Raw genomic sequence first — 27,228 nt, forward strand, 5'->3', positions numbered from 1 at the left:
TTCTTCCGGGAGAAACACAAACTAATCAAACTAGAAGGACGAAATATGACAACACACTGAGTAACATCAGTTGTAAAGCAGACACAGACCAGTTTAGCTTTAATTATTGGTAGTGTTACCCTTTTTATTTTTATTTTTACCCTTTGAATTGACTCCCCTCTCCATGCTGCTGTGCCGGGTGTCGCCAGTATACCAGATGCTGGCTAGATGGGGACGGAGGTCACAGCAGGGAGGCCTTCTTCTCAGCCGCGCGGTGTCCTGCACCTCCAGCCGCTTAAGGGCTGCCAGTTCCGGGGAAGGTAACGCTCAGCCCGCGGACCCAGCCTCCACCCAGGCTCTGTACCGGGACACCGTACTCCTCCCTCAGACCGAGTTCCCCATGAAACTAGCCGGACAGAAGTTGGTGGAGCGGGAGCTTCAGATCCAGCAGGTAATGTGGTTCACAAAGCCCCGACAAATCCCTGCTGAATGTCTGTCTGCAAAACATGACTTTAGCTCAAGGATGCAACAGAGAAAATCCTGTATTTTATTAGAGTTTGTGCTTTGACATAATATAAAATTGGAGAAACTTTTCAGTTAATAAGTTTTTTTATGGTTAGGGGCATGTTTACATTTCCAAGCATAAATATTAGATTTTATTTATCATAAATGACAAGGGGGAATTGTTTAAAAAGTAGAAGTAGGACTGTGGTTTTGTTCTTATGCATACATAATTAACTCCCTCTGTTCTTAATTCCTTTAAAATGGTTGATTTGACCTAGTGATAACTCAGACTGCAGAGTTTAACTCCAGAATAATAATTTCTTTGAAGCCTTTGGGTCTATATAGCGAAAAACATTTGAACACCTAAAAAAAAAAAAGACCTAAAAAAAACTCTATATACATCAAGGAGAAAGATGCTGTTTAGTTTAGTGCATATTAAGGTCATATTTTTGTTCCCTAAAAACAAAAAAAGATTATTGCACCACCTAAATAAATAGAGAGAGAGATTTGGTCAGACTAGTGGCAAGGACACCAAACTGTGGAGGAGCTGTAGATTCCAGCAGCTCAGGTAGAGTTTGTTAAAGTGTTTGGTTTATAATCAGTCATGCTCTCCACCATAAGCAGTTTAGTTTGTAGCTTACACTGACAGTCCTGGATAAAACAAATCAGATAACTGGTTCGTCACTGGGTCTAATTGGAACATCATCCATAGTCATTTTAATAAAAACAGTAAAAATATTTCAGTTAAAGCGGTTTCTGTGTTTTATTTTGGTTGAATGCTTTTGCTGGTTTTTTTTTTTCTGCAGGAATGTGGTTTTGCAGACTTGTATTCATGGCAAAGAGAAAGGAAAGCCAAAAAAGAGTTCTGCCTTCATGACGGACCCCCTTATGCAAATGGAGACCCTCACGTTGGACACGCGCTTAACAAAGTAATTATTTTAGTGTTGTGTTTGATCTGCTTGCGTTTTAAAGCTGCTCCAAGAAGGCAGGTTTTTCTCAGAACATTTCAAATTTGCTCATAAAAGTCACAAAAACCCTTCTATAAATCTTATTCAGATCCTCAAAGACATCCGTAACCGTTTTGAGGTGTTAAGAGGACGTCAGGTCCACTACATCCCAGGCTGGGACTGCCATGGCCTCCCTATAGAGCTGAAAGCTTTGGGAGAACTAGGAACCAGCGGCCTCAGTCCTCTGGAGATACGACAGAAAGGTGAGTGTGAACATGTTATTGCCTGATAGTCAGAGAGACTTCCAGCTGTTCTAATGTTGATGTATTTTTGCTCTCCAGCTCGGGAGTTTGCTGAAGGGGCGATAGCTCGGCAGAAGGCTGCCTTCCAACGCTGGGGCGTCATGGCCAACTGGGAGCAGTGCTACTACACCTTCGATGGGGCTTACGAGGCTGCTCAGTTAAAGCTCTTCCAGGAAATGCATAACAAGGTGGGCACTAGTGCTCTGCAAACATAAAGTGTAATTTCCCCTTTTCAAGGGTCGGCAACCCAAACTGTTCAAAGAGCCATATTGTACCAAAAAAAACAAAAAACAAATGTTGCATTAGCCCACTATAAAAAAGGACAACGTGGGCTTAAATATAGAATACACATTCTTGGTTATATGTTTTTTCTGGAGTAAATGTCACATCTTGTGACTAGTTTGCTGTACGATATTTGGCGCTTTAGAGTTTTAATTCCATTACAATATTTATTATATTAAGTTTTGTTGCATTGATGAAATTATAGAAACACAAAAAAGATTTTTTTGTGTTGTTTAAATTTTAAAAAATGGAAGAAAGTTCAAATACCTGCATAAAGGTGCTACCTGGTCAATCTGTGAATGGTTTTCTATGCTTGCAACCAAACTAGCAGCAGCAGTTGTGGAGTTTAGAGATTCAATCCACTTGTTAAATCTTATCTTTGCCCTCCTCTAATTCATGCAGGAAGTTCTTCAATTGCACACTTTCTACCAACTTGGTGATCGGCTGCATATTTAGCAGCCTTCCCTGGAAATGCCTTTCCAAATGACACTTTTTATTATTTCACAACCTCTCATTACAAAGCAAACATAGAGGCAATCCTTCCGCATTGATAATAAAAGCAAATGATTCAGTCCATTCTTCTTTAAATCCTCTGTTCTCATCAGCTGTCTTCATTTTTTCCCTTTTGGGATCCATGGCCTGAGACACCGCCGCTGGCCTGGCATCATGCCGCGCTGAAACGTGTCGCAGACTATGACGCAAATCTTCATTGACAGAAATGTTAAAATGTATTGTTTAAATAATAATAAATAAATAAAAAGTTTAATCAACCAAAACTTTTGCGACCCCCCCATGCAGTACCTCTGTGGACCCACTAGGGGTTGCAGACCCCTGTTGAAGACCTCCCCTACATGAGGTTTAAACTGTAAATTTCTGCCTTCATATTGCTTTAAATTTCAGATATTTACTGAGGATCTGATTTCTTGATGCTTGGATATTTGAAAGGAGCCTTAGAGAATGCAGCATGTTTATGCAAATTAAATATGTAAAATATTCGTTGCATTCTAGTACTGTAACCCTTTAAGGTTTTCAAATGGTGAACTTTAACCTGAACTAGGTCCTTTAGCTAATAAAGTACTTTTAAATAACTTTGTCTGATGCTGCCATCCCTCCATTGCTCTCCAGGGTCTGGTATATCAGGACTATAAACCCGTCTTCTGGTCTCCTTCATCCAGGTATGGCACCAACATGCTGTCCATGTATTGAACATGTTAACTTCCTCTTTCAAACCTTCCTGCTGCTATCTTTTTTTTGTTTCTGTTTTCTTTTAACAGGACGGCTCTGGCTGAGGCCGAGCTGGAGTACAACCCTGAGCATGTGAGCAGAGCCATCTACGCCACCTTCCCTCTGGCAACGCTGCCGCCCAAGATCGCCTCAGAAAATGGTTACTCATTCACACTCATTATAGATTATTTAAAATAATCTGGGGGAGGGTGTGTGTGATGACTGTGTGGTTGTCTCGCTAGGTTTGGAGAATGTTTCGGTGTTGATTTGGACCACCCAGCCTTGGACCATCCCTGCAAACCAGGCGGTGTGCTACATGCCCAACGCCCAGTAAGTTCTCACTAAGTTCAAAGAGACTGCTCTCAGTCTGGAAAGTCCTCAGCCTTAAAGGAATAGTACACCCAAAACATGATTAGCCTTCATTTTCTACTCACCCCCATGCTGAACAACACTCTGGAGTACTTTTTTGATATCTCAAATGCATCTGGAGATCTGGGAGGCTTCTTGCTGTCTGCTGACATTCAAATAATGGAGGTCTATGGTGACCGAGACAGAAAGGTCCATAAAAGTCCACAAAAAACGTGTCAATATTCCTCCATACTGCTCGTCCAATGTATTCCAAGTGTCCTGAGTGGGTAGCGTCCAGAATTTCCTCGAAACGAAGTCATTTAGAATGTTTTTAGAGCATAAACAGTAGTGTATAGGATTTCCTGAAAGCGCACGCCGGCGCGTTCAGGACGCTACGGAAACCGCGGCAGACCAAACCAGACGAAAGTGCGCAGTCAGCTTCTGCTCTGCCAATAATGCAAGCGTAGAAGAAGAAATGTGCTGTTTACCTGTGCAAAGAAAGAAACAACGAAAGAAAAATGTCTGAGGACTTCAGTGTTGAGGAAGAGCATGAGTTCTTTGCTGAGCTGAATGCGCACTTTCATCTGGTTTGGTCTGCCGCGGTTTCCGTAGACTCGTGAACGCGCTTTTAGGAAATCCTATACACTGCTGTTTATGCTCTAAAAACATTCTAAATGACTTCGTTTCGTGGAAATTCTGGATGCTACCCACTAAGGACACTTGGAATACATTGGACGAGCAGTATGGAGGAATATTGACACGTTTTTTGTGGACTTTTATGGACCTTTCTGTCTCGGTCACCATAGACCTCCATTATTTGAATGTCAGCAGACAGCAAGAAGCCTCCCAGATCTCCAGATGCATTTGAGATATCAAAAAAGTACTCCAGAGTGTTGTTCAGCATGGGGGTGAGTAGAAAATGAAGGCTAATCATGTTTTGGGTGTACTATTCCTTTAAATTTATAGTGGAGGAGGTTCTTTTTCCGCGTGGATCATCAATATAAGTGGTCCTCCTAATTGTCAATCATTCTGGTGATATGTTAAGGCTGTCCTACATGCTCGTCCCTATTTTTACTTACCAGTGGTCAGTCTGACATAGTGGAAAAATTGCAAATCTTCTTTTGGAAAGTAAGCTTGTATGAGCGATGCAAACAGCAGATTTTAAACAGAGCGTGCACGAGGAGAAATGCGCTCATGCATGTTTAATAGGCATTCCCTCTCAGGAGCAGGTACAGGGTTGTGCATGTGTGGCAGAGTGGCAAAAATCCTCCACTATACCTTTAACAGTGAAGGTCAAATTTTACACATTGTTGTGCTGATCCTGCATTCTTTGGCCATTATGCTAAAAAATTTGATCCTAAGTCTGATTCCTGTTTCTGGATTCCAGGTACTCTGTGGTAAAGAGGGCAGACACTTCCCAGCTGCTGCTGCTGGCAGCTGAACGCACGGCGAGCCTCGCCGCGCTGCTCGGCACAGAGCTGCAGACCGTAGCCACCTTCACAGGTGAAGCCATTTCAGAGCACGGCTGAATTTAATCAGTTATGTTAGACTTTGACTTTGCCTTATTTTACAAACATTTATTTATTTTTTCTGGAAGGTTTGCAGCTGGAAGGTGGCATCTGCAAACACCCCACCATTCCTGATAAGCAAATCCCATTGTTGCCAGCCAACCATGTGACCATGGGGAAAGGGACAGGATTGGTCCACACTGCACCAGCTCATGGGATGGATGACTACAGCGTGGCGTCACAGTTTGATCTGCCTGTGGTAATCAATATTACCTCCACATACAAAATTAACACAAGACAATATTTTAATATTAAATGATGTGTTATTTGCATTTTTATGTGAATATTTGCTTTGGTTAAAGGAGTGTATGGTGGATGAAGACGGCAAGTTCACCGAGCTTGCAGGACCGGAGCTGCAGAACCTGTCTGTGTTCACTGAAGGAACTCAGAGAGGTAGATGGCGTCTGAGTAGCCTTCATTATTGTTCCTAAATGTTTTCAAAACTACATTACCGCCTGTTTTAGTGATTTCCACGCTGCAAGAGAGTGGCGCTTTGGTTCTGGAGGAGCAGTGTGTCCACAGCTACCCGTATGACTGGCGGACAAAGCAGCCGGTGGTCATCAGACCCAGTAAACAGTGGTTTATCAACACTGCATCACTGAAGCACAAGGCAAAGGTAAACATTCTGCCAGAGGAGCTCAGGTAATAGTTTCATTCCTGTCTCAGTGAATCTTCTCACTCAGTGTTTGTCATCGTCGGCAGGAGGCGCTGCAGAAGGTGCGTGTTTTACCAGAGTCGGCGAGAGGAAGCCTGCTGGCCATGCTGGACAGACGGACGTACTGGTGCATCTCCAGGCAGCGGAGCTGGGGGGTCCCCATCCCAGTGTTCTATCACAAAGAGACCGGGGAGCCTCTCATAAACACGTAGGCCCAACGCTGCACAAACTAAAACAACAATAGTCTGCTGCTGTTTTTATATTTCTAAAAAAATTATTTTTTTTCTGTAGAAACTATAAATATTTTTGTTTTGCAATTTTATTTAGATTTCAAATCATTCTGGCTTAAACATGTATTTAAATGTACTCTTTATCAGATGATGTCCCAAAAATTAGAACATTTCCATAAAAAAAAAAAATCTTGTCTTAAAATCTGTGGGGTTTTTTTTCGTTATCTTATGCAGGCCAGTTAGTTATATATTAACGGTCATCTGTCAATCAAATTTTTTTGGTCATAGCATCTTGATTCATATGTTGCAGCTAATATACGCAACGGTTAAAATAAGAAAAAAAGAATAATTTCCTTTCCCATTGAGTTCCGTCCCAGTGTTCACAGGGATGGACGTCTGTGTCTTCAGCAGGCGTAGAGCTAACAGAACTGGCAGCGTTGCGAGGCAAGGGCTCAAACATGTACGGCTGGAAGCCTTCTACACCAAACCAAGCTTCTGCCACCCTGGCGTCCTCTTCCACAACATCTTCGTCCCCGCTTTCCTCCTCTAAATAAAAAATGGATAACGGAGGAGACTCATCCACGACCTCCGACACTAAACTCTCCTCCACTTGTATGTTTCCTCTGTCCATAGTGTTCCTTGACAGCGTCGTTTCTAAGTCACCAATTTAGTGCTACTTGGTCCCAATGAAATTTCCCATTGGGAACCTACTAGCACTAAGTTGCTAACTGGTTAGCAAGATGCTTCCGAGACACCGAACACAACCAAAATTGCTTGCGAACCTTCCGCCACAACAATCTTGCCCCCCTGATAAACGGCCAATCACATTCACTTTATTCACCCGTGTAAAATGCAATTGTTGGAATAGCTGTTTCCCTACCAAAAAAAAGATAAATTCCCTGATTCTTAAAGGCTGGTTATCCTCCCGCAGCAATGTGTCGCAGTGAGATTGTTGCAGATATTTTTTAATTATGCCAAATATTGAAGCGTGGTCTGCGCTATGTTATTCAACGCCACAGCGCAAAACAGAATATCACGAACTAGCTGTGGGTCTAGATACAGCTGAGGCGGTGAGGAAGTGGGGGCAAGTCTGTGTGACAACGGAGGGACATGAGGGCCAAAAAGAGTGGGGATCTAGGTTGAAAAAGGCTCCCAGCGTTCTCACGCACCTCGCTCTTCTAGCTGGTTCATCTTCACAAGTCGTTTTCCACAATGGTGGTCATAAAAACAAAACAAGCCGGTAAGGTACCTAACAGGAAATAGGCATAGTGTAGAGCGGATGCAGATTTGACCAATCAGAGGCCTCCTGTCTGCGGTCATATACAATTTGGAAGAGGTGCAGCAGAGTGTCTGCGGAAGGGGCGGGGCATACCTGCGTTCACTGCGACACACGCAGACGACCTGGTTTCTGAGCATAGATCAGCCTTCAGAAGCAGTTTGACGCCTGTTGTTGTCTTCTCCTCCTCCTTTCTTTATTGATTACCTCTGTAATTTCCTCACAAGCACCTGTATTGACTTTAGTTTTCTTGTTGATAAACTTGATCTGATAACCATTGATCCTCTGCAGGTACACTGTGTCCCACATAGCAAAACTCTTTAAAGAAAAAGGCAGCGACTGTTGGTGGGAGCTTCCCATCGAGGCTCTGCTGCCCCCAGAGGTTCTCAAGAAGGTAAGTTAGCATCATCTGTAAGTGATAGTAAGACTAAATATTCCTTTGGATAAAGGAAATACATTTTAACTTTCAATATAGTTGCGGCTAAACTGCATAAGTTCTGCATAAGTTTTGTAATATCCATGTTTTATCATCCCAAATGGAAACAAATGTAAGATGTAAGCAAAATGTTTATAAAGTGTTTATAAGATTGGATGCAACTTTTATTCCATTGCAAAACACTCATGAGTTAATACTGTAAATAAGATGTTCTAAGATTTTTCTGGGATGTTTTTGCTTTTCAGAGTAAAGCAGGACCTGTGAGCGACTATGTTCGAGGAGATGATGTTCTGGACATCTGGTTTGACAGCGGAGCGTCATGGGCGGCTGTCCTGGAAGGTATGAATACATTTCCTTTAATGGGTTCAGGTTTGATTAAACACAATGTTTCAGAGAAAAAGTCCAATATGGTTGTTATAACAACTTTTGGTTTGGAGGATAGATGGCTGAGGAGGGAAACCTGCGGGTTTATGTGTCTTAAGCCCGCACTTCAAACTGTACCTCCTGACAGAGGAAAAGGAATCGGAACCATTTATCTGTAAACCTGATTCAGTTTAATTATTTATATAGCGCCAATTCACAACACATGTCATCTCAAGGCACTTTACAGTTCACCAGATCATCCAGTCAAACTGATTCAAAGTTTTCTATCGAAGGAAAACCAGTTGATTGCATCGACTCAATGACTCAAATGCAATCCCGCACACTAAGCATGCTTGTAGCGACAGTGGAGAGGAAAAACTCACTTTTAACAGGAAGAAACCTCCAGCAGAACCAGGCTCAGTATGAGCAGCCATCTGCTGAGGCCAACAGGGGTTCAAGGAGACAGATATAACTTACCTCCTCTGTTTGAGGAACAGATTTTTCATTGATGCTGGAGGCTTCAGTTCACTGATCCTGGATAGACTTTAACACAGAACGGTGAACCTCACCAGAGTTACCGGCCAGTTTCTGTTGGAGCATGCATGTTTTTCATCTCCTCCTTTTTCATAGGATCATCACCAACAGGTTAAATATCAGTGTCAGAGCAGAGTTTTCCAGAACTTCAGCTCTAAACCAAATGCTGTGTGCACTGGAACCTGGAAATGTGTGTTTTCTGTTTACAGTTTATTTTCCGGATTGTTTTTTTCTGAACTTGAAGATCTGTTTCTGTTTAACTAAACTTTAGAAGAGCTCTTCATCATTTTTTTGACACTAAGTTGTTTAATGATTTACATCCCAGGTCAGAAACTGGGTTTATTGCCGACATTTCTAAGTCATATAAAGTCTGAAGGTGGAGATGCTTGGTTAAGATCCAGCTTGAGGACAAGTTGGGTGTGTGTCATTAAATTTATTTGATACACAATCTTTTAAACTTATCAGTCAGCTGCAGGGAAGCTTTTTGTTTCCATGTTTTCTTTTTGATCTGTTTGAAGCTCTATGGATTGCTGTGGCAACACATTTAAACAAGATCGACTTACTTAACCCCAGTTCTTTAATTACGGAGCGAAGTGTTTCATTATGCAAATTGCCTTTGGGTGAGACCAACTACGGAAACTCCAATGACACCAAGTCTGTCCCTGACAGGTTGATTGTTGCAATGCTGTACCTAGGACCCGCCCCCTGATACTCCTACAATCATTCTAGAATGGTTTCTTACCGTCTTTTCAAGAAGGGCAGTGCAGGTGAAACATCTGACTCTGTTATCAAAGAACCGGGATTATGTGACTAAAAGTTCTTTTTCTAACTTCATCCAGTGTTTCACTATGGGAGATATAGCCCACTCTTGAAATGCAAACATGTTTCCTGAAGCAGAGGATCATCGCTGTACCATCAGTCACTTCACAAAGAGCCTGCATCTCCTGGCTCAAGGCCACCAAAGTCAAAGATAGTCCAGAGACATCCAGCCTGTAAAACTACATAAACGTGTGGGGTGAAGCCCACCTGGCTGCAGAACAAACATCCTGGGCAGAAATGCCACTGAAGAGGGCCCATGAGGTAAACGCACCTCTAGAGGAATGTGCCATGAACCCATGAGGAGGTTGCAAACGTCTACAGCTGTAGGTTATAGAGATGGCTTCCAGTGAGAAGAACCCTGATGACATACGGGCTTCCCCACGACACCAACCGATCTGGCAACATGCATGTGCAGAGCTCGAACAGCACATAGTCCATTAGGATGTCCGTCCCCTTCAGAGGAAAAAGACTGAGCATGGAATGCCTTAAGCTGAACTGTAGGGCAGCTATAAGCAGAATCTACCACCTTCGACACAAAAACCAGGTTAGTATGCAGGCAGACCTTAGAAAGCCCAGGAGCAAACTGTAAACATGAAAAGCCAACAGACAAAACCTGAAGCCCATTGGGAAGTTTTGCTGCGGTCGGGACAAGAAGAAGAACCTTTTTTATTTAGACTAATTTTAGAGACGGCCTCCAGAGGCTTGAATGGGTGAATGCAAAGCGTCTCTGGTACAATCGATGGATCCCAAAGTGGAACCGGGGATCTTGCAAAAGGCATTTTACGGCGGCCCACTTCACACTAGTGGATGTTGCCCCACTTACTTGTCTCCAAAACGACATGGTAAATAATAATTGAGATATGCTTTGTGCTTGTCAACTAACCCCTTAAGGAAACATAATATATCAACTACAGAGCAGTGAAAAGCAATGACCTGTCTCACTGTGCACCGTTTCTCTAAAAGCCGCCACTTACAGCCATAATGACTGGTGGAAGGTGCCCGAGCATGTCAATGGTATCAGTGACATGCTCGGGCAAACTGGCAGCATTCAGGTTGCATCTCTCACGGGCCAAGATTACAGTGACAGAGTGCTGAGAATGGTAAACCTCCCTGGTGGCCATAGACAGGAGGTCTTTCCTCACAGGAAGCAGCCATGGCTTACCCCCCAAAAGCTGTATTATATTTTGCATCCAAAGCTTGGATCGCCACCATGGGGCTATCAGGATAACAGAGACTCTGTTTCCTCACTCGAGCCAGCCTGAGAGGTGCGCCTTTGTCTTTAAGGGAAAAGAACAACAGATATTGCATGTTGTCTTGCGGGACGAAGGAATCTATGCTGGCCCAGCCGTTCCTCTGCCTAATTTGCTCCATCACTTGTGGCTGCAGAGTCCAGTCCCATACAGGGGGCTTCCCTTGCGACAAGAGAGCGCCTATTTTCAGTGTCCCTAGGAACTGAGTCGCCCGGAGAGATAAGAGTCTGGTACTCCTTCCCATGAACAGAATGCCGCTTAAGGGATTGATGCACAACCTGAAACGGGCGCTGAAGCCTGGACACAATATTCAGCAGACAAACTGAAAGTTTCAAACAAGTTTATTCAAAAAACAAAAAGAGGACGACAGAAACTCCTCGGAGCGGGTTCTCTGATTCTCTGGTTGAGAGTTCAATCCGATACTTTGAGAGCAGAAACCCGGAGGGAGATGTCCACCGCCAACGGTCATTACAGCTTCAGAGCGCAGAGTGTGGGGGAAGCTGGCGCCAGCCGACGCAGAGCCAGCAACAGTGTCCGTATGGGATAATCAAAAGTCAAAATCCAGCCCAGAACAATTTCAGAAACCAGGTGATCCAAGAGCTGAAGAGGTATCCAGGGAGAATCCAAGCCGAGGTCAGTAAAACAGTTCGGTAACCAGCAAAATCCAGGCAGTCAGACCAAAAATCAAACTAAGCAGGCAAAAAACAAAAATACATGGGCAAAAAGCTGATCAGAATTTAACAACACAGAAAACTTACTAAGAACACTAGAGTTACTCACACAGAGACTGCTTGAATAATCCGGCGCTGATGGCAGAAAAACAAACAGCATAAATAGCTGCTGGGACCAGGTGAATCAGATCGGCAGTAATCAGCCACAGGGCCAATTAGGCAGGTGAGCAGGAGCAGAGGCTCAGCCAAAGCCAACCATCAGCGCCAGGATTATGACACAACCACTGAGTTGTCCATCTTCACTAACACATGCTGACCCTGCAGAAAAGGAAGGAAGTGTTTCAGCACTAGAAACACGGCCCAAAGTTCCAACACAGTGAAGCGCACTTCAGCCAGATGTGTTTCCCAGGTGCCGTTCTCAGACCTGCCTGACAAGGGGGCTCCCCATCCTGTCAACGATGCATCCATTGTCATGGTTATCCTCGAGGACACAATGCCTAGCAGGACCCCTGACATCCCTGCTGAACACCATTGGGGCCATTGACAGCCTGAATGGGATGACCTGGTATTAATAAACTTCTTCCCCCGTATGCAAAGTTAAGGAATTTCCTGTGTGCCTGAGGTACATCTTTGGAAATACCAAACTTTCTGTCAGGGACAGACTTTGTGCCATTGGAGTTTCAGTAGTTTGTCTCACCTAAGGCAATTTCCATAGTGGAACACAGAAAGAAGTCAGAAAAAGAACCAACATTCAGTACATCTTCTGCCAATTCAAAAGTCAAAATCAAGCAAAACTCCAGCAAAAGTATTCTTACACCTTGAATGGTATCTAAAGGATTTCTCAAACCATTGTTTATTTTCTTATAAACTTCTACTTGTCCAGCGACTCAAACTTACTTGAAAATTCTAATAGAATATAAAAAGGTTATATAAATGTGGGTCATATTCCAAGCAACTCCAGATGTTTTCTAAACCACTACACACGACTGTTAGACCAAATAACACGTCCTTACACTGAGCTTGTCTCTTAAACATCTGGGTGTGTTGTGATTTCTAGAAGACATGGAGGAGGAACCCAAGGAGCCCGAATCCCGTCTCAGCTGGCTTCCTGGCTCACTTCGCAAACCTCTAGTCCCAGGTTATTCAGACATCTACCTGCAGGGAATGCTGGCTCTCAGACCTTCACTTATCTCCTCCTCTTGGCCTCAAACATGTCTATGTGCTTTAAAGACTGTTTCCAAAGTCCAGTTTGGGGGGTAGATTAAGTGCTTGGCATGAATGTAAAGCTCTTACAGCTGTCTGCATGCAGGAGTTGAAGCAGGATATTTTCCCTCACTGAGCACCTTCATTTCTTTTTCCAGGATTGGTCCAAACTCTGCTCCTTTTTTCTGTCTCCTTTTGTTGTTGAATGGGTTGGGTCTCTTTGTAGATGATCTAACCTTTATTTTTGGTCAGGAGTGGACGGATGCACCCTTTCTGATTAACAGCGGCTGGTCTTCTTGGCTCCTTTCAGACTTTTCTGTTTTTTGGGGGATAGAAACTAACCCTTCTGTGCATCTTTACTTCATCTTTTTGCCTCATTCCTTACCTTCTCCTCTGCCTCCTTGCAGAGTCTGACCCCAGAGCAGATGTATACGTGGAAGGAAAGGACCAGCTTGGAGGCTGGTTCCAGTCTTCCCTGCTCACCAGTGTGGCCGTTAGGAACAAAGCCCCCTTTAAGTGAGTGTCTTCTTAAATATGTATGCAGGCAGGAACTTGATCAAGTTTCATCTATTTTAGATTAAACATGTGTAATGTGTTGTAGATCTCTGGTGGTCCATGGCTTTGCAATCAGTGAGAAAGGAGAGAAGATGTCCAAGTCTCTGGGGAATGTTGTGGATCCTGATGAGGTCATTAATGGAACAAAGGTGAGTAAGGAGCGAAAAAATACGTTCTGCGGACAAACAAAAAGGAGAGGAAATTAAAATATAGAAACATATCAAGAGAGAACAGAAGGACATGGAGAGAATGATGGTTGTGTGATTTTTACAACTAGTGGTGAGATGAGATTAAAACTTAATTAAGTATTTTAATACTAATTCGTATTTTAATTGAAAACCATATATTGACAAATAAACCGACCTCAGCTATTGAATAATCATATGAACACAGCAACGCAAATATTTATTGTTATTAATCCATTATTTAAGTTATTCCACCATCAAATTGTTTGAAAGTTATAATAATTTAGCTTTAATTAGAAATCCCTGATATTTTATGCAACTTCTTTTAAAAAAAATGCACTAGTATTAACTCTACATGAACATAAATTGTAACACAATTATTTCCACTAATTTTGATTTAAAAAAAAGAAATGTACACTGGTAAAACGATCTAGAAATAAGTACAAATTTCTTAAATTAAGTGTATTTACCCTTGATCCGAGAAGGTAAATGAGATAATTTGCCAATGAAATTAGTATTTTTACTCTTAAAATAAGATAATTAGATAATATGCACTTGAAATAAGACGATGCAATTGTGTTTTCTTATTTTCAATGTAAATTGTCTTGTTCCATTGGCAAAATGTCTCTATTATCTTCTCAATTCAAGAACAAATGCAGTTATTTTAAGAAAAAAATACTTATATAGATTTTGATTTTTTGCAGTGTATATATATGACAAGCAACAAGTAACACAATATTGCCTTTTGGAGTTTTACATTTGCTGTAAACAGGAGATGAGTGTTCAATTTCTAATACTGACAGATCTAGGGCAGTTCAGCTCTGCATAAAGGATTGCTTAATAAACGCTAATTAGTGAAATTCCAGCAAAAAGGCCAGAGTGGTTCATTTAAACCGGGCATACACTGTAAGATTTTTTTTGCCCTTTTCGGGCCGACTTTCCAGTCGTGCAAGAATTTTATCAATCGGACTGACTTTCAGCTTGATCATGCGTTGTACATGGTGTAGTGTACAGGGGGTAACAAGGAGCGATCAGCCTCTCATGACCACCTCCCCATCAGGAATCGTGAGGTCGGGAGAAAATCAAACATGTTTGAAATTCAGTCAGCCGTCGTGGGCAAATCGCTCAGTGCGCAAACAGGATTCTTCATCTTCCTCTAACGTGAAAAGACAGAAGCATGGCGGGGCTGCGGGTGAAATGGAGTTCTTTCTGTAAAACTGACAGACCGTAGTAGCCACGTTTGCTCAGCCATGTCTTTAAATACATCGTCGCCTTTTTCTTTTTAGGGCTTTCAGCACAAAATTGCACAAATTGCCAAGGCACAAATTTCTCTCAAGTGAGCTTCATATTCCTTTTCTACTCGATTGGCATCCTGATAGACGAGTAGCACCATCTCACTGTGGAGCTGAGTCCGACATGGTTTTTAGACGTACAGCTTGAGCAGGCATATCGCATCAGAGCGTCGGGCTGCACATTGCCAGAATATGCATTGTTAGCTTTAAACTTAAACTATACGAGGAAACCCTGCGGTTTCGTCGTATAGTGTGAGCCGAAGCTGCGTGCAATGATTGAAAAAAAAAAAGATTGAAAACATCTACATGTCTGTACATCTTCTTTTGGCATTTGACCAATTAAATGAGTCCCTGACGATATATTACCTACTATAAATTTATTTGGAAAAGAAGTTAACAAGTTAAGGAAAAAAGCTTAAAAGCTAATTGAAAAGTTAGAAAATAAAGTTAAAAAAATTATTGCGCTAATTTTAATTTTTTATTTATGCTCTAGGGTTATGTTGTAACAAAAACAAACGTTGTTTTTTTTCATTCTGTGACTGTTTTTCATGAGTTTCATATTGAAGCTTTCTTTATTTCTCCTAACATATTAGGGCAAGTGACCGTTTTTTGTTATTAGATTTACCTTAATTTTTGCCTGCAAAATATACATGTTTTTGGTTTTGCTTTGGTGGCGCAATGGTTAGGGCACACAACCTTAGTCCTCGACATGGCTGACCCGGGTTCGAATCCTACTTGTGTTCTTTTGCCGCAGGTCTCTCCCCTTCTCTTATACCCCCTTTCCTGTTAGCCTACTGTCCAAAAAACAAGCCACTGGTGTGGTTAAAAACTCAAAAAATAATAAAATATACATATTTTTTTAATTTCACAAAAGTAACAAGGTCCTGTCCTCCAATAACACAGTTGGCTTTAAATGTTAATTTTTAAAGTATTTAAATAAGTGCCCCATAAAGGTTAAATGCTTAAAGTGTTTCTGAGTAATTAATTGGAATTAACTTGTTAAAGTCCCAGCCCTAATGTTTAAAGGCCATTAGGAGCAGAGCAAATATTTCAAAAAGGAAAAAAAAAACATTTCAGGTAACTTGGTGTCTCTGTGTCAGGACGGCAGCTTAGCAGCATATGGGGCAGATGTGCTTCGCTGGTGGGTCGCTGAATCAAACGTCTTCTCTGAAGTCCAAATTGGTCCAAGCGTCCTTAACTCGGCCCGAGACAGCATCAGTAAGGTACCGACACAGAAGGATGGATCCTTTCCAAAGCTTTCCCTTGTTTTTGCCTCCTGGTCCTCATTTCTCTTCTTCCTGGTTTTCTCTTCCAGTTGAGAAACACTCTCAGGTTTCTGCTGGGAAACCTGCAGGGCTTCGACCCACGTCAGCATGCTGTGGACCCCAAAGAGATGTACTATATTGATCAGTACATGCTGCATATGCTCAGGGAATACAGCATGAAGGTATGTTAAAGCTGGACTTGGATCGATGGTTCTTCTTTTTCCTGAAGCTCTTAAGAATGATGCTTTTGGTTCAGGTTACAGACGCCTACAGTGAGTTTGATGCTGGCAGAGTCATCCGTATCCTTCAGGCCTTCATCACCAGAGAACTGTCCAGCTTTTATTTCAGCATCATAAAGGACAGGTAAAGGATTTCCTCGGCTTTCTAGGTGCATATTTCCAGCAGGCTTTGTCCATGCATTGCTTCCTGACTCCTCCTTCATTCAGGCTGTACTGCAGTCCAGAGGACTCGTTGGGCAGGAGATCATGTCAGACCGCTTTGGAGGAAATTCTGGATGGAGTGACTCGATCTGTTGCTCCCATCCTGCCACATTTAGCAGAGGAGGTCTATCTGCATGCCCCAGGACATGATGGTACGTTTGGATTAGTTATGAAATCACCTGAATATTAGCAGTTTGTTTGCTTCTTAACAAGAAATGATCTTGATTTTTGCAACAGAAGCAGATACGTTATTCAAAAGCGGGTGGATCAAAAGCAGCTCGGTGTGGAGGCGGCCAGGGTTGGAGGAGGCAGTGGAAGGAGCCTGTGCCATTCGTGACTCCTTCTTGTCTTCAATTCCTGGTAAAAATGCTGGCCAGTATGATCTGACGATCGCCATTGAAGCAGGACTTCTATTTGAGCTCATGGAGGTAAGAATATAAAGATTTAAAGAGTATAAAAGATTAAAAAAAGATTAAATCTGTTGGTTTTAAAACATAAATGCCAAACCTCACTTTAGAGGAACATTTTTCAGGACTCACTGCCTTAAGATTGGTAAAAAAATGGGGCAATTTTGGTAAATAAAAATAATAAAATAAATTCATTACTTATCAAAACAAAATTTTCTTAAAATCCATCCAGGGAGTCTTCAGAGGCTCAGATAAAGGCTGGAAAAAAGACTTTTGTCTCGATGATGCAGACATCAACAGAGCAGCTGCTTTGCTTAGCTCTCAGCTTAGCGTTTGTCTTTTTGGATGCTTTGTGTCGGTAAGCACAAATACGGGGCCAGTTGGAGTGCAGGCTCAGGTGTTGTTCAGTGTTAATGAGCAAGGCAGGTCTGGGACAGGTTTTTTTTCCCCCCATTGGAATAATTATTTTAATAAAACTTCAAAATCAAAATTATGAATAGGTATGGAATTGTTGTTATTCAATACCTCTATTCAAAAATTGCCTCTTTTAATCTCCATTGTTTTAAAAAATATATTTACTTTGTTCACAATTTGTAGCAAGTAATCTCCCCCCTTTTATTAACCAGAGTGCGAAATACGGGGGGTCCGGGGGGGCTTGAACCCCCCCCCCCTTAATGGTCACTAAAATATTTTTATGCTCAACATGTCTAGTATTTAAAATTAAAAAAATTTATTTACAAATATGTTCTGGTTTTTTCCCAAGTATAGCCAGCCAATCCTGTGTGCGTATGCAAATTAGCCATGTGCACGCTAAACAGAAGAAAGACGTAACGGAGCAGAAGAAGTTAGTTTTCCCAGCATGCACTGGGCAGCATGTTCAGTATTAAAACATGTAACTTAACCTGGAAAAGATTGACATTTACTGGCAGCTTCTATTTGTTACTGTTCTTATGTCTGTTATATCATCAGAGTTTGTTATAATCTGAAGTACTTGTTGTTTCACTATGAGTCTGGAAGGTATGTCCGTTAATAAAAATTTAGATCGGTATTGCCCAACAATCGGGAGATGGGGACCCCCCCAAATATTGACAGGTATTTCGCACACTGCTTGTAACCATAAATTTAGATGTTAAAAAATTGTAGATAAATTTGTGTTTCCAGAAAAAGTGAATTCTTCAACTCAAAGATCAGTAAATCAGAAAATCAATCCATCTGATCTGCCAACAGCTGCTACTAATCAGCCACATTCAAACTGCTAACAAGGATTTTCTCTCAGTCTCTCCAAGAAGAGCCCAGCTCCACCAGCTCCCAGCTGGCTGAGCTGATGATGGCGGCACGAGTAAACCTGACCAGCGAGCTTCCCCGTGACCTCCCTCCAGGCGCCCTGTTGAGTCAGGGTACCTTCCTCATCAATCTAGAAGGTGAGATTTCTTGAATTGGACCTGTTCATCATCCAGAAGCTAAACTTTGTTGTAATCCTTTAAAGTATTCAGTAGTTTTTAAGCCTATTTAAAGAACAATAAATCTTTTTTTAAGGTGACTTACTTCCTTGCATCAATCAAGCCAAACATAAAAACAGAAATAAGACCTTTTTTCGTTGTCAAATTTGCATTTTAGGGGGTGTAATCCGTGAGGAAAGTCCCTACAGCATCGCCGTGACGCCCACTTCTGCCGCTCGCTGTCCACGCTGCCGGCGCTACACCTCGGAGTCCACGGACTGTCTTTGCCCGCGCTGCCAGAATGTGGTTTCACATGCCGGCTGACGTGTTACCAGGACAACCAACACACTTCGTTATCCAGAAGTGTCTTTACGCTCCCAGTGGAAAATGTAAAAGTGTGTCACTCCAGCTGTTTTGTAAGGAAAGCGCTCAAAACCAGTAAAAGGTTTATATTAATACACAATCACTGCAGATGTAAAATAATATAAAGTCTCAAGTTGTTGCTCTTCTGCTTTCCCACATTTCCTCATTGAACTCAAAACAGAAGTGCTGAACTCTACTGTAAATACTTGGGAGGTTAAAAAGGATTTGATTTGACTGTTGAAGGGAAGCTCTTGTTTAAATGTGTCACTATGTGGCTTTAGTGTGAAGAGAAGAAGGTATGGGCGACTTCCTGTACAAATCTACAATTGTATAATAAAATTAGTTGCTTTGAGAGAAACTGCAAATGTTTGAAAGTCTGTTTATGTTCTGTGAATAAGATCAAGTCAAACAATTAGTGAGAAATGTCTTTAATCTGAATCAGAGCCCTGCAGGACATCAAATTACAGATGCAGTTAATACAGATTTGTCTGCTCATAAATAAAAATAACATCCATCTCTTCATTTATGATAAACGTTTTCTGTGCAAAAGCTGAAATGGTTAGTATAACATCGAAGGTCCCACAGGACAGCTGATTTTAGTGATGATAAAATAAACATGCCCCTTACCGCAACAAATCATCCTGAAAACACAAAAAATACTGAATACCTTTTATATTACATGCAACAAAACGAAAAAAACATGATGGGCTAATAAAACAAAGTTAAAAGCCACTTTTTTAAACACTGAACAATAAATGCCGTGATTTGACTGATGAAACCTAAATGGGCAGGATTTTCTAATGCGCAGCTGATGGGTTTTATAGTGCAGTCAGCAAAGATCAACCTTCAGCAGATAGAGTGAGGACGTCCACAGCTTCCAGGAGGTGCAGGGCCAGGCTGTACTGAGCGTGGTTTTCTGGCAGCATTTCTATCAGACGGCTAACGAGTCGGCTGGTCTTGGACAGAGAGACCAGGGGGCATCTCAGCTCACTGGGATCCTGCAAGCAGACGAGATGCAGTGACTGATTCAGATTAAACTTCTCATCTATCAAACATGCCTTCAAAGAGCCGAAATAATCCAGCAGTACTGCATCATTTTAACCAAGTTTATTAAAGACATATTTTCTAATCTGGGAGAAATCTGCTGTGAAGATTTTGATTGGCTTCAGGTTTTTTTTTTTTTTATAAACGTGTTGAGGAAACAGATTAGTCATATACATCAAGAAAATACAACATTTTCCTCATTACATTTTCTTGATTTTTCTCCCATGTGCCTACAATGTACAAAAGTCAAACAAAATCTACAGGCCGCTACATATAACGCATGTAATGACGAAACTAAAAAATAAACTTGCAAAAGCACACCAATGCACACAGAGGGAGGGGGGATTATTCTGAAGGCAAGGTTTGAAGTGATTTACAACATTCCCTAAAGAATTTTTCTTTGTCTAATTTCATTGACAAATGTAAAATTTTTTAGTAACTATTTTGACTTTTGATTTTTCTACGGTCTTGTTTTTAACCTCATCAGTTTTGCTGGGATTTAACCTGAATTTAAATCTGTATCGATTTCATCTGAGCTTTAATTTCTTATAAGTAGAAGAAATCCGGAATACAATAATGATTAGAGCTCCTAATCTTAAATTCCTCCAAAACCATGTTAGATCTCATAGCATAGCTTAGCTCATAGAGTGGCTCTTACCATTGCCTTTAACCATGTGCAGAGGGTTGGAGGCAGGCGAGCCAGCAGCTCCATGGCAGCCTGCGTCTGGTTTTGGCTGTGAAGCAGGGAGTAGCTTAATCTCTGGCCGGTCAGCACCAGGAGCTGGGAGCCCAGAACTTCCTTATCTTCAACCTGCAGCATGGCCTAGAAGGCAACAAGGAAGACATCAGTAGGTCTAAGCAAGACCCCAAGCTAAATCCTTGAGTTTCAGGTTTTCTTTTGGCAGGAAAATGAATAAGATGTGTGTTTATAAGGCAGAAAATGAGCTTTTACTGCACTGATCTAAAATGGTTCTTAGTGTAAAAACAATAAAGTGTTGGTGAATGTTTTAAAAGTGGCCTGATTAATATTAAAGGATACTCTTTACCTGTGCAGCTTAAGAAAAAAAATAATAAAATGTCATCCTTTTATATTAATTCTAGTAGTTTAGACTCTATGCTTTTTTTCTTTGAGGAAAAGCTCATCAGCTTTTTATATGTTTATATGGCTAAAGTTAAATTCAATCCAGGTTGGATCCAACACTGCTTCTAATCCCAAACTTCAGAGAAAATGGATAAAAATAACAAAGATTGCTTCACACAGTCATTTCAATAAGCTGTGCATATTTGACTGAAATGCAGCCCAAACCATGACACTTCCATCACTTTGCTTTACAGATAAATGGCCACACCACTTATAAATATTAAAAATTATTTAGATTAATTATTTGAAAAAAAGCTTTTTAATTTCACTTCTTTTGTAATTTAGCTGACTTGAAAGTCTTGCATTTATACTAATATCTAGACTTTTATCAGTTCTGCATGCCATAACAGCAGGTCGGTTTACCTCTTCGGCTCGGAGGTCGAGGCCTTGGTTGTAGAGCTCACAGACAAGGTGTCGACGAAGGATATCTGGATTGACTTGCAGCAGGGAGCCGAGATCAATGCACAGGGAGGGCCACCAGTCTGCTTTTGGTCCATCAGAGGGCAGAGGTGTGGAGGCAGGCGAGGACGTCGAGCAGAAAGTGTCGTCTATGGCCTGCACCCATCCAGTTAGCACCCGGAGGAGGAACTGAAACAGAACAGTGGGAAAATAAGACCGTTTCCTCCAAACCATCCCTCTACACTTCATCCAATAACTCACCTCTTGCCGTAATGAGACCAAGCCAGGGTCCATGTCTCCGCTGGGCATCAGCTGGATGGTGGTCAGATCCCTGAAGAAAGCATTCTTACCCTAAAACAGAAACAAAACCTCAGACACAATAATCTAGATGTTGAACAACATGTTGTGTTCCTGAATGCGCCAACCTTGCTGTCAAACAGACTGAGCGGCTTGACTTTAACCGTGAAGCTCATGGCAGCGTGTAGAATCGAAGCCAGCAGCCAGTGGTGCTGGACCAGAGGGTAGTGAACGCCTCTCTGCTCCAGGGCCAGCTGGGCGATGGACGCAGGGCCCTCAGCTCCACTCCACACCTCCTCCACAGACAGCTCAGGAGCACGAACCTCCTCCATGGCGGAGTCCGCCTGCAAGTAACCACCTGTTTTAGTGATGACAGCGGCTTCATTAAGCCTTATAACACGTATGGCAGAGCATCATGCCTTAAAACCCACGCATACAGTGTTAATTTATAGTCTTATGCCAAGCGCTGTTCATTCTCCATGCTTTGCTTCTGCTCTTTTTATTTACTTACATAGAAGGCCATAAAAGACAAAGAGCTCTGATTCCTAACCAATATTCCAGTCACCTCCATGAGGATCTGCAGCAGCTGGACGCAGCAGCCCAGGAAAGACGTCATGGCTTTATCTCCGATCCCCACATCCTAACAGAAGCACAAATCATCAGTCTGTGCCCATAATGCCTCACGCTGTGTGGTTTCATCCTGAAACTCTGAGACAAACCTACCCGTCGACATAAGCGATCTTTGGGTGCTTTCCCCACCTTGGAAAATTGAAGCATATTAATTTATCACAGATTAAGATACAATGCAGATAAAGGTGAAAACGACCTGTATGTTTGGGTTTACCTTCTCCATGAGGAAAGCAGCTGCTGAGAAACGCTTGACGACGAAAGTGCTCCACATCATTGAGGAAATACCTGCACAATACCAACGGAAGTTCATAAATATAAAACAAAAACATCAGATAACCTGTGTGAGAACTTCCTTTGTATTATGAAAAAGCAAAACACTGACCTAGCTGAATGTGAGGACTGGAGATAAGCTTTAAATGTTCCACAGCACTGAAGAAATATCGGGCCTCCTATATGCCGAAAAACAAATAAATGTAGTTTAATCTTCTATATCTACAACAGGTTAGAAGCTGTCTGCTGCTTTTTTCTTCACTCTAGAGACAAACAAGACGTTAATAAGAGAAAAGAGTTTTTTTTTTTCATTTCAAAACCTTATTTATTAAACCATGAAAATTAAATTAGAGACTGTTGTTTAATAACGCTGCGAAGTAAGCCAATGACCAACTGAAGATGCTTTAAACGTCGAGCATGTACCGGTAGTCATTTTCATTAGTTTTGAAATCATTCTTACAGTAGCTCTATACCCTCAGCTTCTGATATAAACAACTACTCTGTTCTGAATCCTCTTTTTATGTTTATATCTTATTTCATTCTAGTACTTAGAGAAAGATATAAAAGTTTTTTTTTATCAGCAGATTAATGTGTTACAAACAAAAGATTTAAAAAAAACACGCAGAATTTCTCATCTGTGTGGTTCTAAAATCTTATATGTATAAATTATTCAGAGTTGTTTAAGAGAGACTTCAATTTATTGCCATAATACATAAACATCAGATCAAATATTGATAAACACAAGTCTAATCTGTTCTAAAAAAGAAGCATTTTTGCCTGAAACAGAACCCTGAGGGGCCCACCTAAAGGTAAAAACCTTTCAATCCCCACTAACTCCTGTATGTAGTAATAAAGTGCTTTAATCAGACGCATCAGTACCAGAGGTAAGGAAACAGAAAACAAGAACTGGGAACCTTTAAGCTTGATGGGCGCTTTGGTTTAGGTCATCCTTCTTTTTACTGATTTTCAAATCTACAAGAAACATCTAGAGCAGTGATTCCCAACAGGTAGTACTCGTACCCCTAGTGGTCCGTAAGTGCATTGCAAGGAGTACATGAACATATTTTATGTCTCAGGTAATAAAATACAATAGGGCTGGGATCTGTTCTACTTTGTGAGGACCCAAAATAAAACAAGCTTTTTTTTCAAACCAAAAATATGTTTGTCTTCCATGTTTAAATTCACCTCCAGCTTTGACACAAGCAGAAGAACAGACTGGATGTGGAAAAACAGCTGTTTTCCACATCAGAGCTCATCAAAGCAGCTCAGGTGTCATGAATGGTGAAAACCAAGTAAAACAAATGGAGTCTGCCATTCATTTTGGTTTGGTATTTTTTCCTCAATTCCTTCAGTTTTTATGTGATTACTGGGGAGTTACTCAGAGGAGCACCAGTTTTATAAAGTCCTTACTAACTTCTGGGCAAAATTCAGTTTTTTTATTTGAGTTTGAAAGAATAAAGTTGCTAAATAATGAAATAATTAAGTTAATAAGATTAAATTAAATACTTTTTATTTTATAATCAGTTATTGTACATTCCACTTTTGGGGAGTCATCACTAGTTTAACTCATGGTAAGATAAAATACCCAAAGGGGTACACAGGTCAAAAAAAGTTGAGAACCACGGATCTGAAGGATTATCAAATGTGTTTAAATGGAGGATCATGCATAAAGGCCCAAAAGGGGATCACAAACACACAACTACATTTTCTATATAGCAACCATCGTCGATGAAATCAGGTCATTCAAAGCACAGGACAGAGATCCTATTCAAACATGTTTTATTCAGACATAACTAATGTGGGGAAACGACCCTAAAGTCCAGTTTTTTGTTCTGTCTGAGTGGATTTAGTAAGACGACTTTAGTAATTGATAAGTTGATCCCATAGAGAGGTTTTTCATTTTTTTTAAATCTCTTTATAATGCTGTATATTTCAGACATACGGCTGCGATTCATTTCACTTCCACAGTGAAATCTGAACTGTTAGAGAGCATTTGTGTACCTCTGGGTCTTTATTCCACTGCACTACATACTCCCAGCTGCAGTGGGCGAAGAGAAGGTCTGGAGACAAAGAATCTGGGAACCTTTGACAAACTGCCAACAACAGCTCTAAGAGAAAGAAAAGACAACAAAGAAAGCGGTCAGAAAGTGATGATCTCTATTGATAGCAGCTAAAACTGATTAAGGTCTCTTTGTTGTCACCTGCTGTCCTGTCTGCCTCCTCATGGCTCCTCTTCTCTTCAGCTCCTCCTCCATCCCCTTTCTGCTTCTTTTCGTCTTCAGTTTCTTTACTCAGCAGAATTTCCTTCAGTCGCTCTGGCGTGATGTTCTGCCTGAACACCCACTTAGAAACACTGTCTGCAATACCACCTATCCAGATAAGAGAAAGAGAGAAACCCACAATATGATATAAAAAAAGGGGAAATGCAGAATTTAGAAATACAAGCTGCTAAACACACAGATATATTATTTTTATCTGGTCTGGGAATTTAAGGATGTAGCACTAAGCGAAAACAAAACAAAAAAAAATCTCCCTAGAAAAAGCCTAAATCACCAGCATTATGTCTGACCTGTGCCTCCCTCCAGCAGCGTTTTGATTGAACACTGAACTACAGCGCCGCCTGCTGTTCCTTGAGGAGAAGGCACCAACAGAAGAGCTTGCAGGACCAGCACGTCCTCCAGCTGACGGACGCACACCACCCACTGCTCCAGCTCCATCGACACCGCCTCCCACTCTGACTGCAGCTGGAACACAGCAGAGAAACGCAGAGTTGGTATTTCAGCGCTCGTTACCTGACTGATAGCTTCCACGTTAGCGGGGAGACGCTCTACCTTGCTGTCAGCCCTGCTTGTGATGCTCGCCTTGGCAGCACAGTGAGCCACTAAGGCAGCCAGTAAAGCAGCAGCAGCATTGTGAGACTGGATGCATGTTAATCGGACCTGCTGCCACCAGGGGGAGACAGACTGTGGATCCCAAGACTCCTCAACAGCCCCTAAAAAAAGAGGAAAGGAATATTTGGCTTAACAAGTTTTGTTAAGCTAACTCCAATGACTCACTGTTAAGGATACACACCTTCCATGTTGCTCAGGGCAATGAGCAGCGTGTAAAGCTGTTTGACTGTATCTACAGGCTTCTGTAGCACCTCCTTCTCCCTTTGCAGCCATACGCTCATTAACAAAGACTATGGGTGTAAAAAAAAAACATAAAAAAAAAACAACAGGCATCTTAATAATAAACCCTTTAAAAGTTAAAGGAAGTAAAAGTCAAACATCGACCACAGCCGGACACAATCGTACCAGTAGCTGCTGTGGGCTGAAGCCGGCCAGCTGTAGTGTGTCACAGACTTTATGGGTGGGACTTTTACCACATAAGCAGCCCCAAAACAGAAAATTTCCTGTGAAGAACACACAACGACAAAGGGAAGGATTAAAGACGGGACTTGGTAGATCCAGCAAACTTAAAAACACTGTCTGTATAAAAACAGGACTAAACACTGAACTTAACCAGAGCATAAAACTTTCAGTCTCACTAGTTATTGTTGTCATCAGTCCAAAGAAAATAAACACATGTTGAAATAAAAAAAACAGTATATGCTGCAGTGATACGAATATATATATATATATATATATATATATATATATATATATATATATAAATATAATAATATATTAAAAAAAAACTATTCCCAATTTTCTGAACAGATCCCAGTTCTTAAATACATTTAACATAATTTAAAACAGGATCTGTCATATTTTAAATGGGGACATTTCAAGTTATCAGTCCCTCAGATAAAAAAAAGAAGAAGAAAAGAGTAAAATTTTTACACTTCAGGCCAATTTATGCTTCTGACGAATAACCTCTGCAACCGTCAAATCTGTGTCTGTGCACGACCACGCCCCCCGCGCAGAGGTTCTGCAACATTATTGCGCACCAAAAAAAAATCCTGACTCCGCGTCAGACGGTCGCGAACCCGCGCAGACCTCAAACGGAAGTGCGCAGACAAAAAGCAGCTGTGATTGGTCCTTGGTATGCCTTTCCGGCTGTCTGTGTGGTCGTCCTTCTAGATTCACCATTTTTAAAAACACAGGAACAAGTAGAATGGACAACTACGACGAAAGGTTAATCTGTCTTTTTGCCAACTCCATTAACAGAACCTGTTCCTCTTCGATGTCTAGCGACTCTAGATCAATCTCCGTGAAATCTTGCAGACGCGCCATTGTTGTTTTGGAAGATAAACACTCCCGCCGCCGCTGCCGAAGTTCTTATTACCATCCGCCGAAGTTCTCGCGAGTTCTTGAATAAGCTCCCCCTTGCGCTTTGGTGGGAAACTGCTGTGCGTCCCTAGAAATTCCAGACCGACGGTGCAGAAGCATATCAGCAAAACTGGTCCGCAACCAGATCAAAGCGATATTTGATGTGTGCGGTTGCAGAAGTATAATCTCCCCTTTAAAATAATGGATGGATAAAGCAATAGTAATATACACCCGGTTAGAAACTCGATAGTAAACAAGAATGTTTTTATGTGTTCAGTTCACTCAGAAGGAAAATAAATTTAAAATCAAAGATCCTGACATTATTGATGCAGCCTTTCATGATCTGGTGTGTGTTGATTAGTGATTTATACTCATACCTAACTGGTTCCATTCCGCGTCAGACCCACGATTCACCTTCACCCGTCCATCCTCGGTGACCTCCAGCTGAGTGAGGAAAGCCTGAGCGGACAGCGGCGTGTCAGGAGAGTCCTGCGCGAAAGAAACCGAGGGTTTGGAGCTGAGCTGTGCGTAGCGTTGCAAGGTGGGCTCAACACGCGACAACTCCTCCTCTAAGCCTTCGAGGGAATCCTGTTAAGTGGGAAGCGACAGAAGTCAGTGGACAGGATCACGTGTTTCCGGGATAAATAAAAACAATAT

General features: G+C 41.6%; 2 protein-coding genes across 5 annotated transcripts in view; one reads left to right on the forward strand and one right to left on the reverse strand.

The window, feature by feature from the left end:
• On the forward strand, positions 1-19,236 carry iars2 (isoleucyl-tRNA synthetase 2, mitochondrial). Of its 4 annotated transcripts, none has more exons than XM_015381275.1 (24): positions 1-430; positions 1,290-1,412; positions 1,540-1,693; positions 1,772-1,920; positions 3,140-3,189; positions 3,289-3,398; positions 3,481-3,568; positions 4,974-5,089; positions 5,184-5,353; positions 5,457-5,547; positions 5,619-5,770; positions 5,857-6,017; positions 7,607-7,709; positions 7,997-8,090; positions 12,446-12,526; positions 12,999-13,107; positions 13,193-13,295; positions 15,724-15,846; positions 15,939-16,070; positions 16,145-16,251; positions 16,335-16,480; positions 16,569-16,756; positions 18,012-18,156; positions 18,353-19,236. In XM_015381275.1, the coding sequence occupies exons 1-24, from the start codon at positions 164-166 to the stop codon at positions 18,496-18,498; spliced, it is 3,108 nt and encodes a 1,035-aa protein (XP_015236761.1). In that variant the 5' UTR covers positions 1-163; the 3' UTR covers positions 18,499-19,236. The 4 variants fall into 4 exon arrangements, with proteins under 4 accessions (XP_015236761.1, XP_015236760.1, XP_015236762.1 ...); XM_015381274.1 differs by having other exon boundaries at positions 2-430; positions 16,566-16,756; XM_015381276.1 differs by having other exon boundaries at positions 2-430; positions 12,449-12,526; positions 16,566-16,756.
• Positions 18,977-27,228, reverse strand: part of rab3gap2 (RAB3 GTPase activating non-catalytic protein subunit 2) — a gene marked incomplete at its 5' end in the record, with an annotated part of 15,063 nt that continues 6,811 nt past the window's right edge. Inside the window, 16 exons of the mRNA XM_015381264.1 lie at positions 18,977-19,535; positions 20,240-20,404; positions 21,086-21,310; positions 21,383-21,472; positions 21,547-21,762; positions 21,984-22,058; positions 22,142-22,177; positions 22,263-22,333; positions 22,431-22,497; positions 24,320-24,426; positions 24,520-24,687; positions 24,888-25,062; positions 25,150-25,310; positions 25,391-25,499; positions 25,615-25,712; positions 26,949-27,159. Of these exons, the coding sequence (XP_015236750.1) occupies positions 19,377-19,535; positions 20,240-20,404; positions 21,086-21,310; positions 21,383-21,472; positions 21,547-21,762; positions 21,984-22,058; positions 22,142-22,177; positions 22,263-22,333; positions 22,431-22,497; positions 24,320-24,426; positions 24,520-24,687; positions 24,888-25,062; positions 25,150-25,310; positions 25,391-25,499; positions 25,615-25,712; positions 26,949-27,159 (2,133 nt within the window). The remainder of the gene's footprint in view (positions 19,536-20,239; positions 20,405-21,085; positions 21,311-21,382; positions 21,473-21,546; positions 21,763-21,983; positions 22,059-22,141; positions 22,178-22,262; positions 22,334-22,430; positions 22,498-24,319; positions 24,427-24,519; positions 24,688-24,887; positions 25,063-25,149; positions 25,311-25,390; positions 25,500-25,614; positions 25,713-26,948; positions 27,160-27,228) is intronic.

This window comes from Cyprinodon variegatus, unplaced genomic scaffold (genome assembly GCF_000732505.1).
Source record: "Cyprinodon variegatus isolate N-32 unplaced genomic scaffold, C_variegatus-1.0 Scaffold230, whole genome shotgun sequence".
NCBI lineage: Eukaryota > Metazoa > Chordata > Actinopteri > Cyprinodontiformes > Cyprinodontidae > Cyprinodon > Cyprinodon variegatus.

Excerpts from the sequence above, each read along its gene's own strand:
- iars2 (XM_015381274.1), top strand. The coding sequence starts at position 164 with ATGCTGCTGTGCCGGGTGTCGCCAGTATACCAGATGCTGGCTAGATGG. Across the intron at positions 8,091-12,445 it reads ATGGGCGGCTGTCCTGGAAG|AAGACATGGAGGAGGAACCC; the intron begins GTATGAATACAT and ends TGTGATTTCTAG. Across the intron at positions 13,296-15,723 it reads AGGTCATTAATGGAACAAAG|GACGGCAGCTTAGCAGCATA; the intron begins GTGAGTAAGGAG and ends TCTCTGTGTCAG.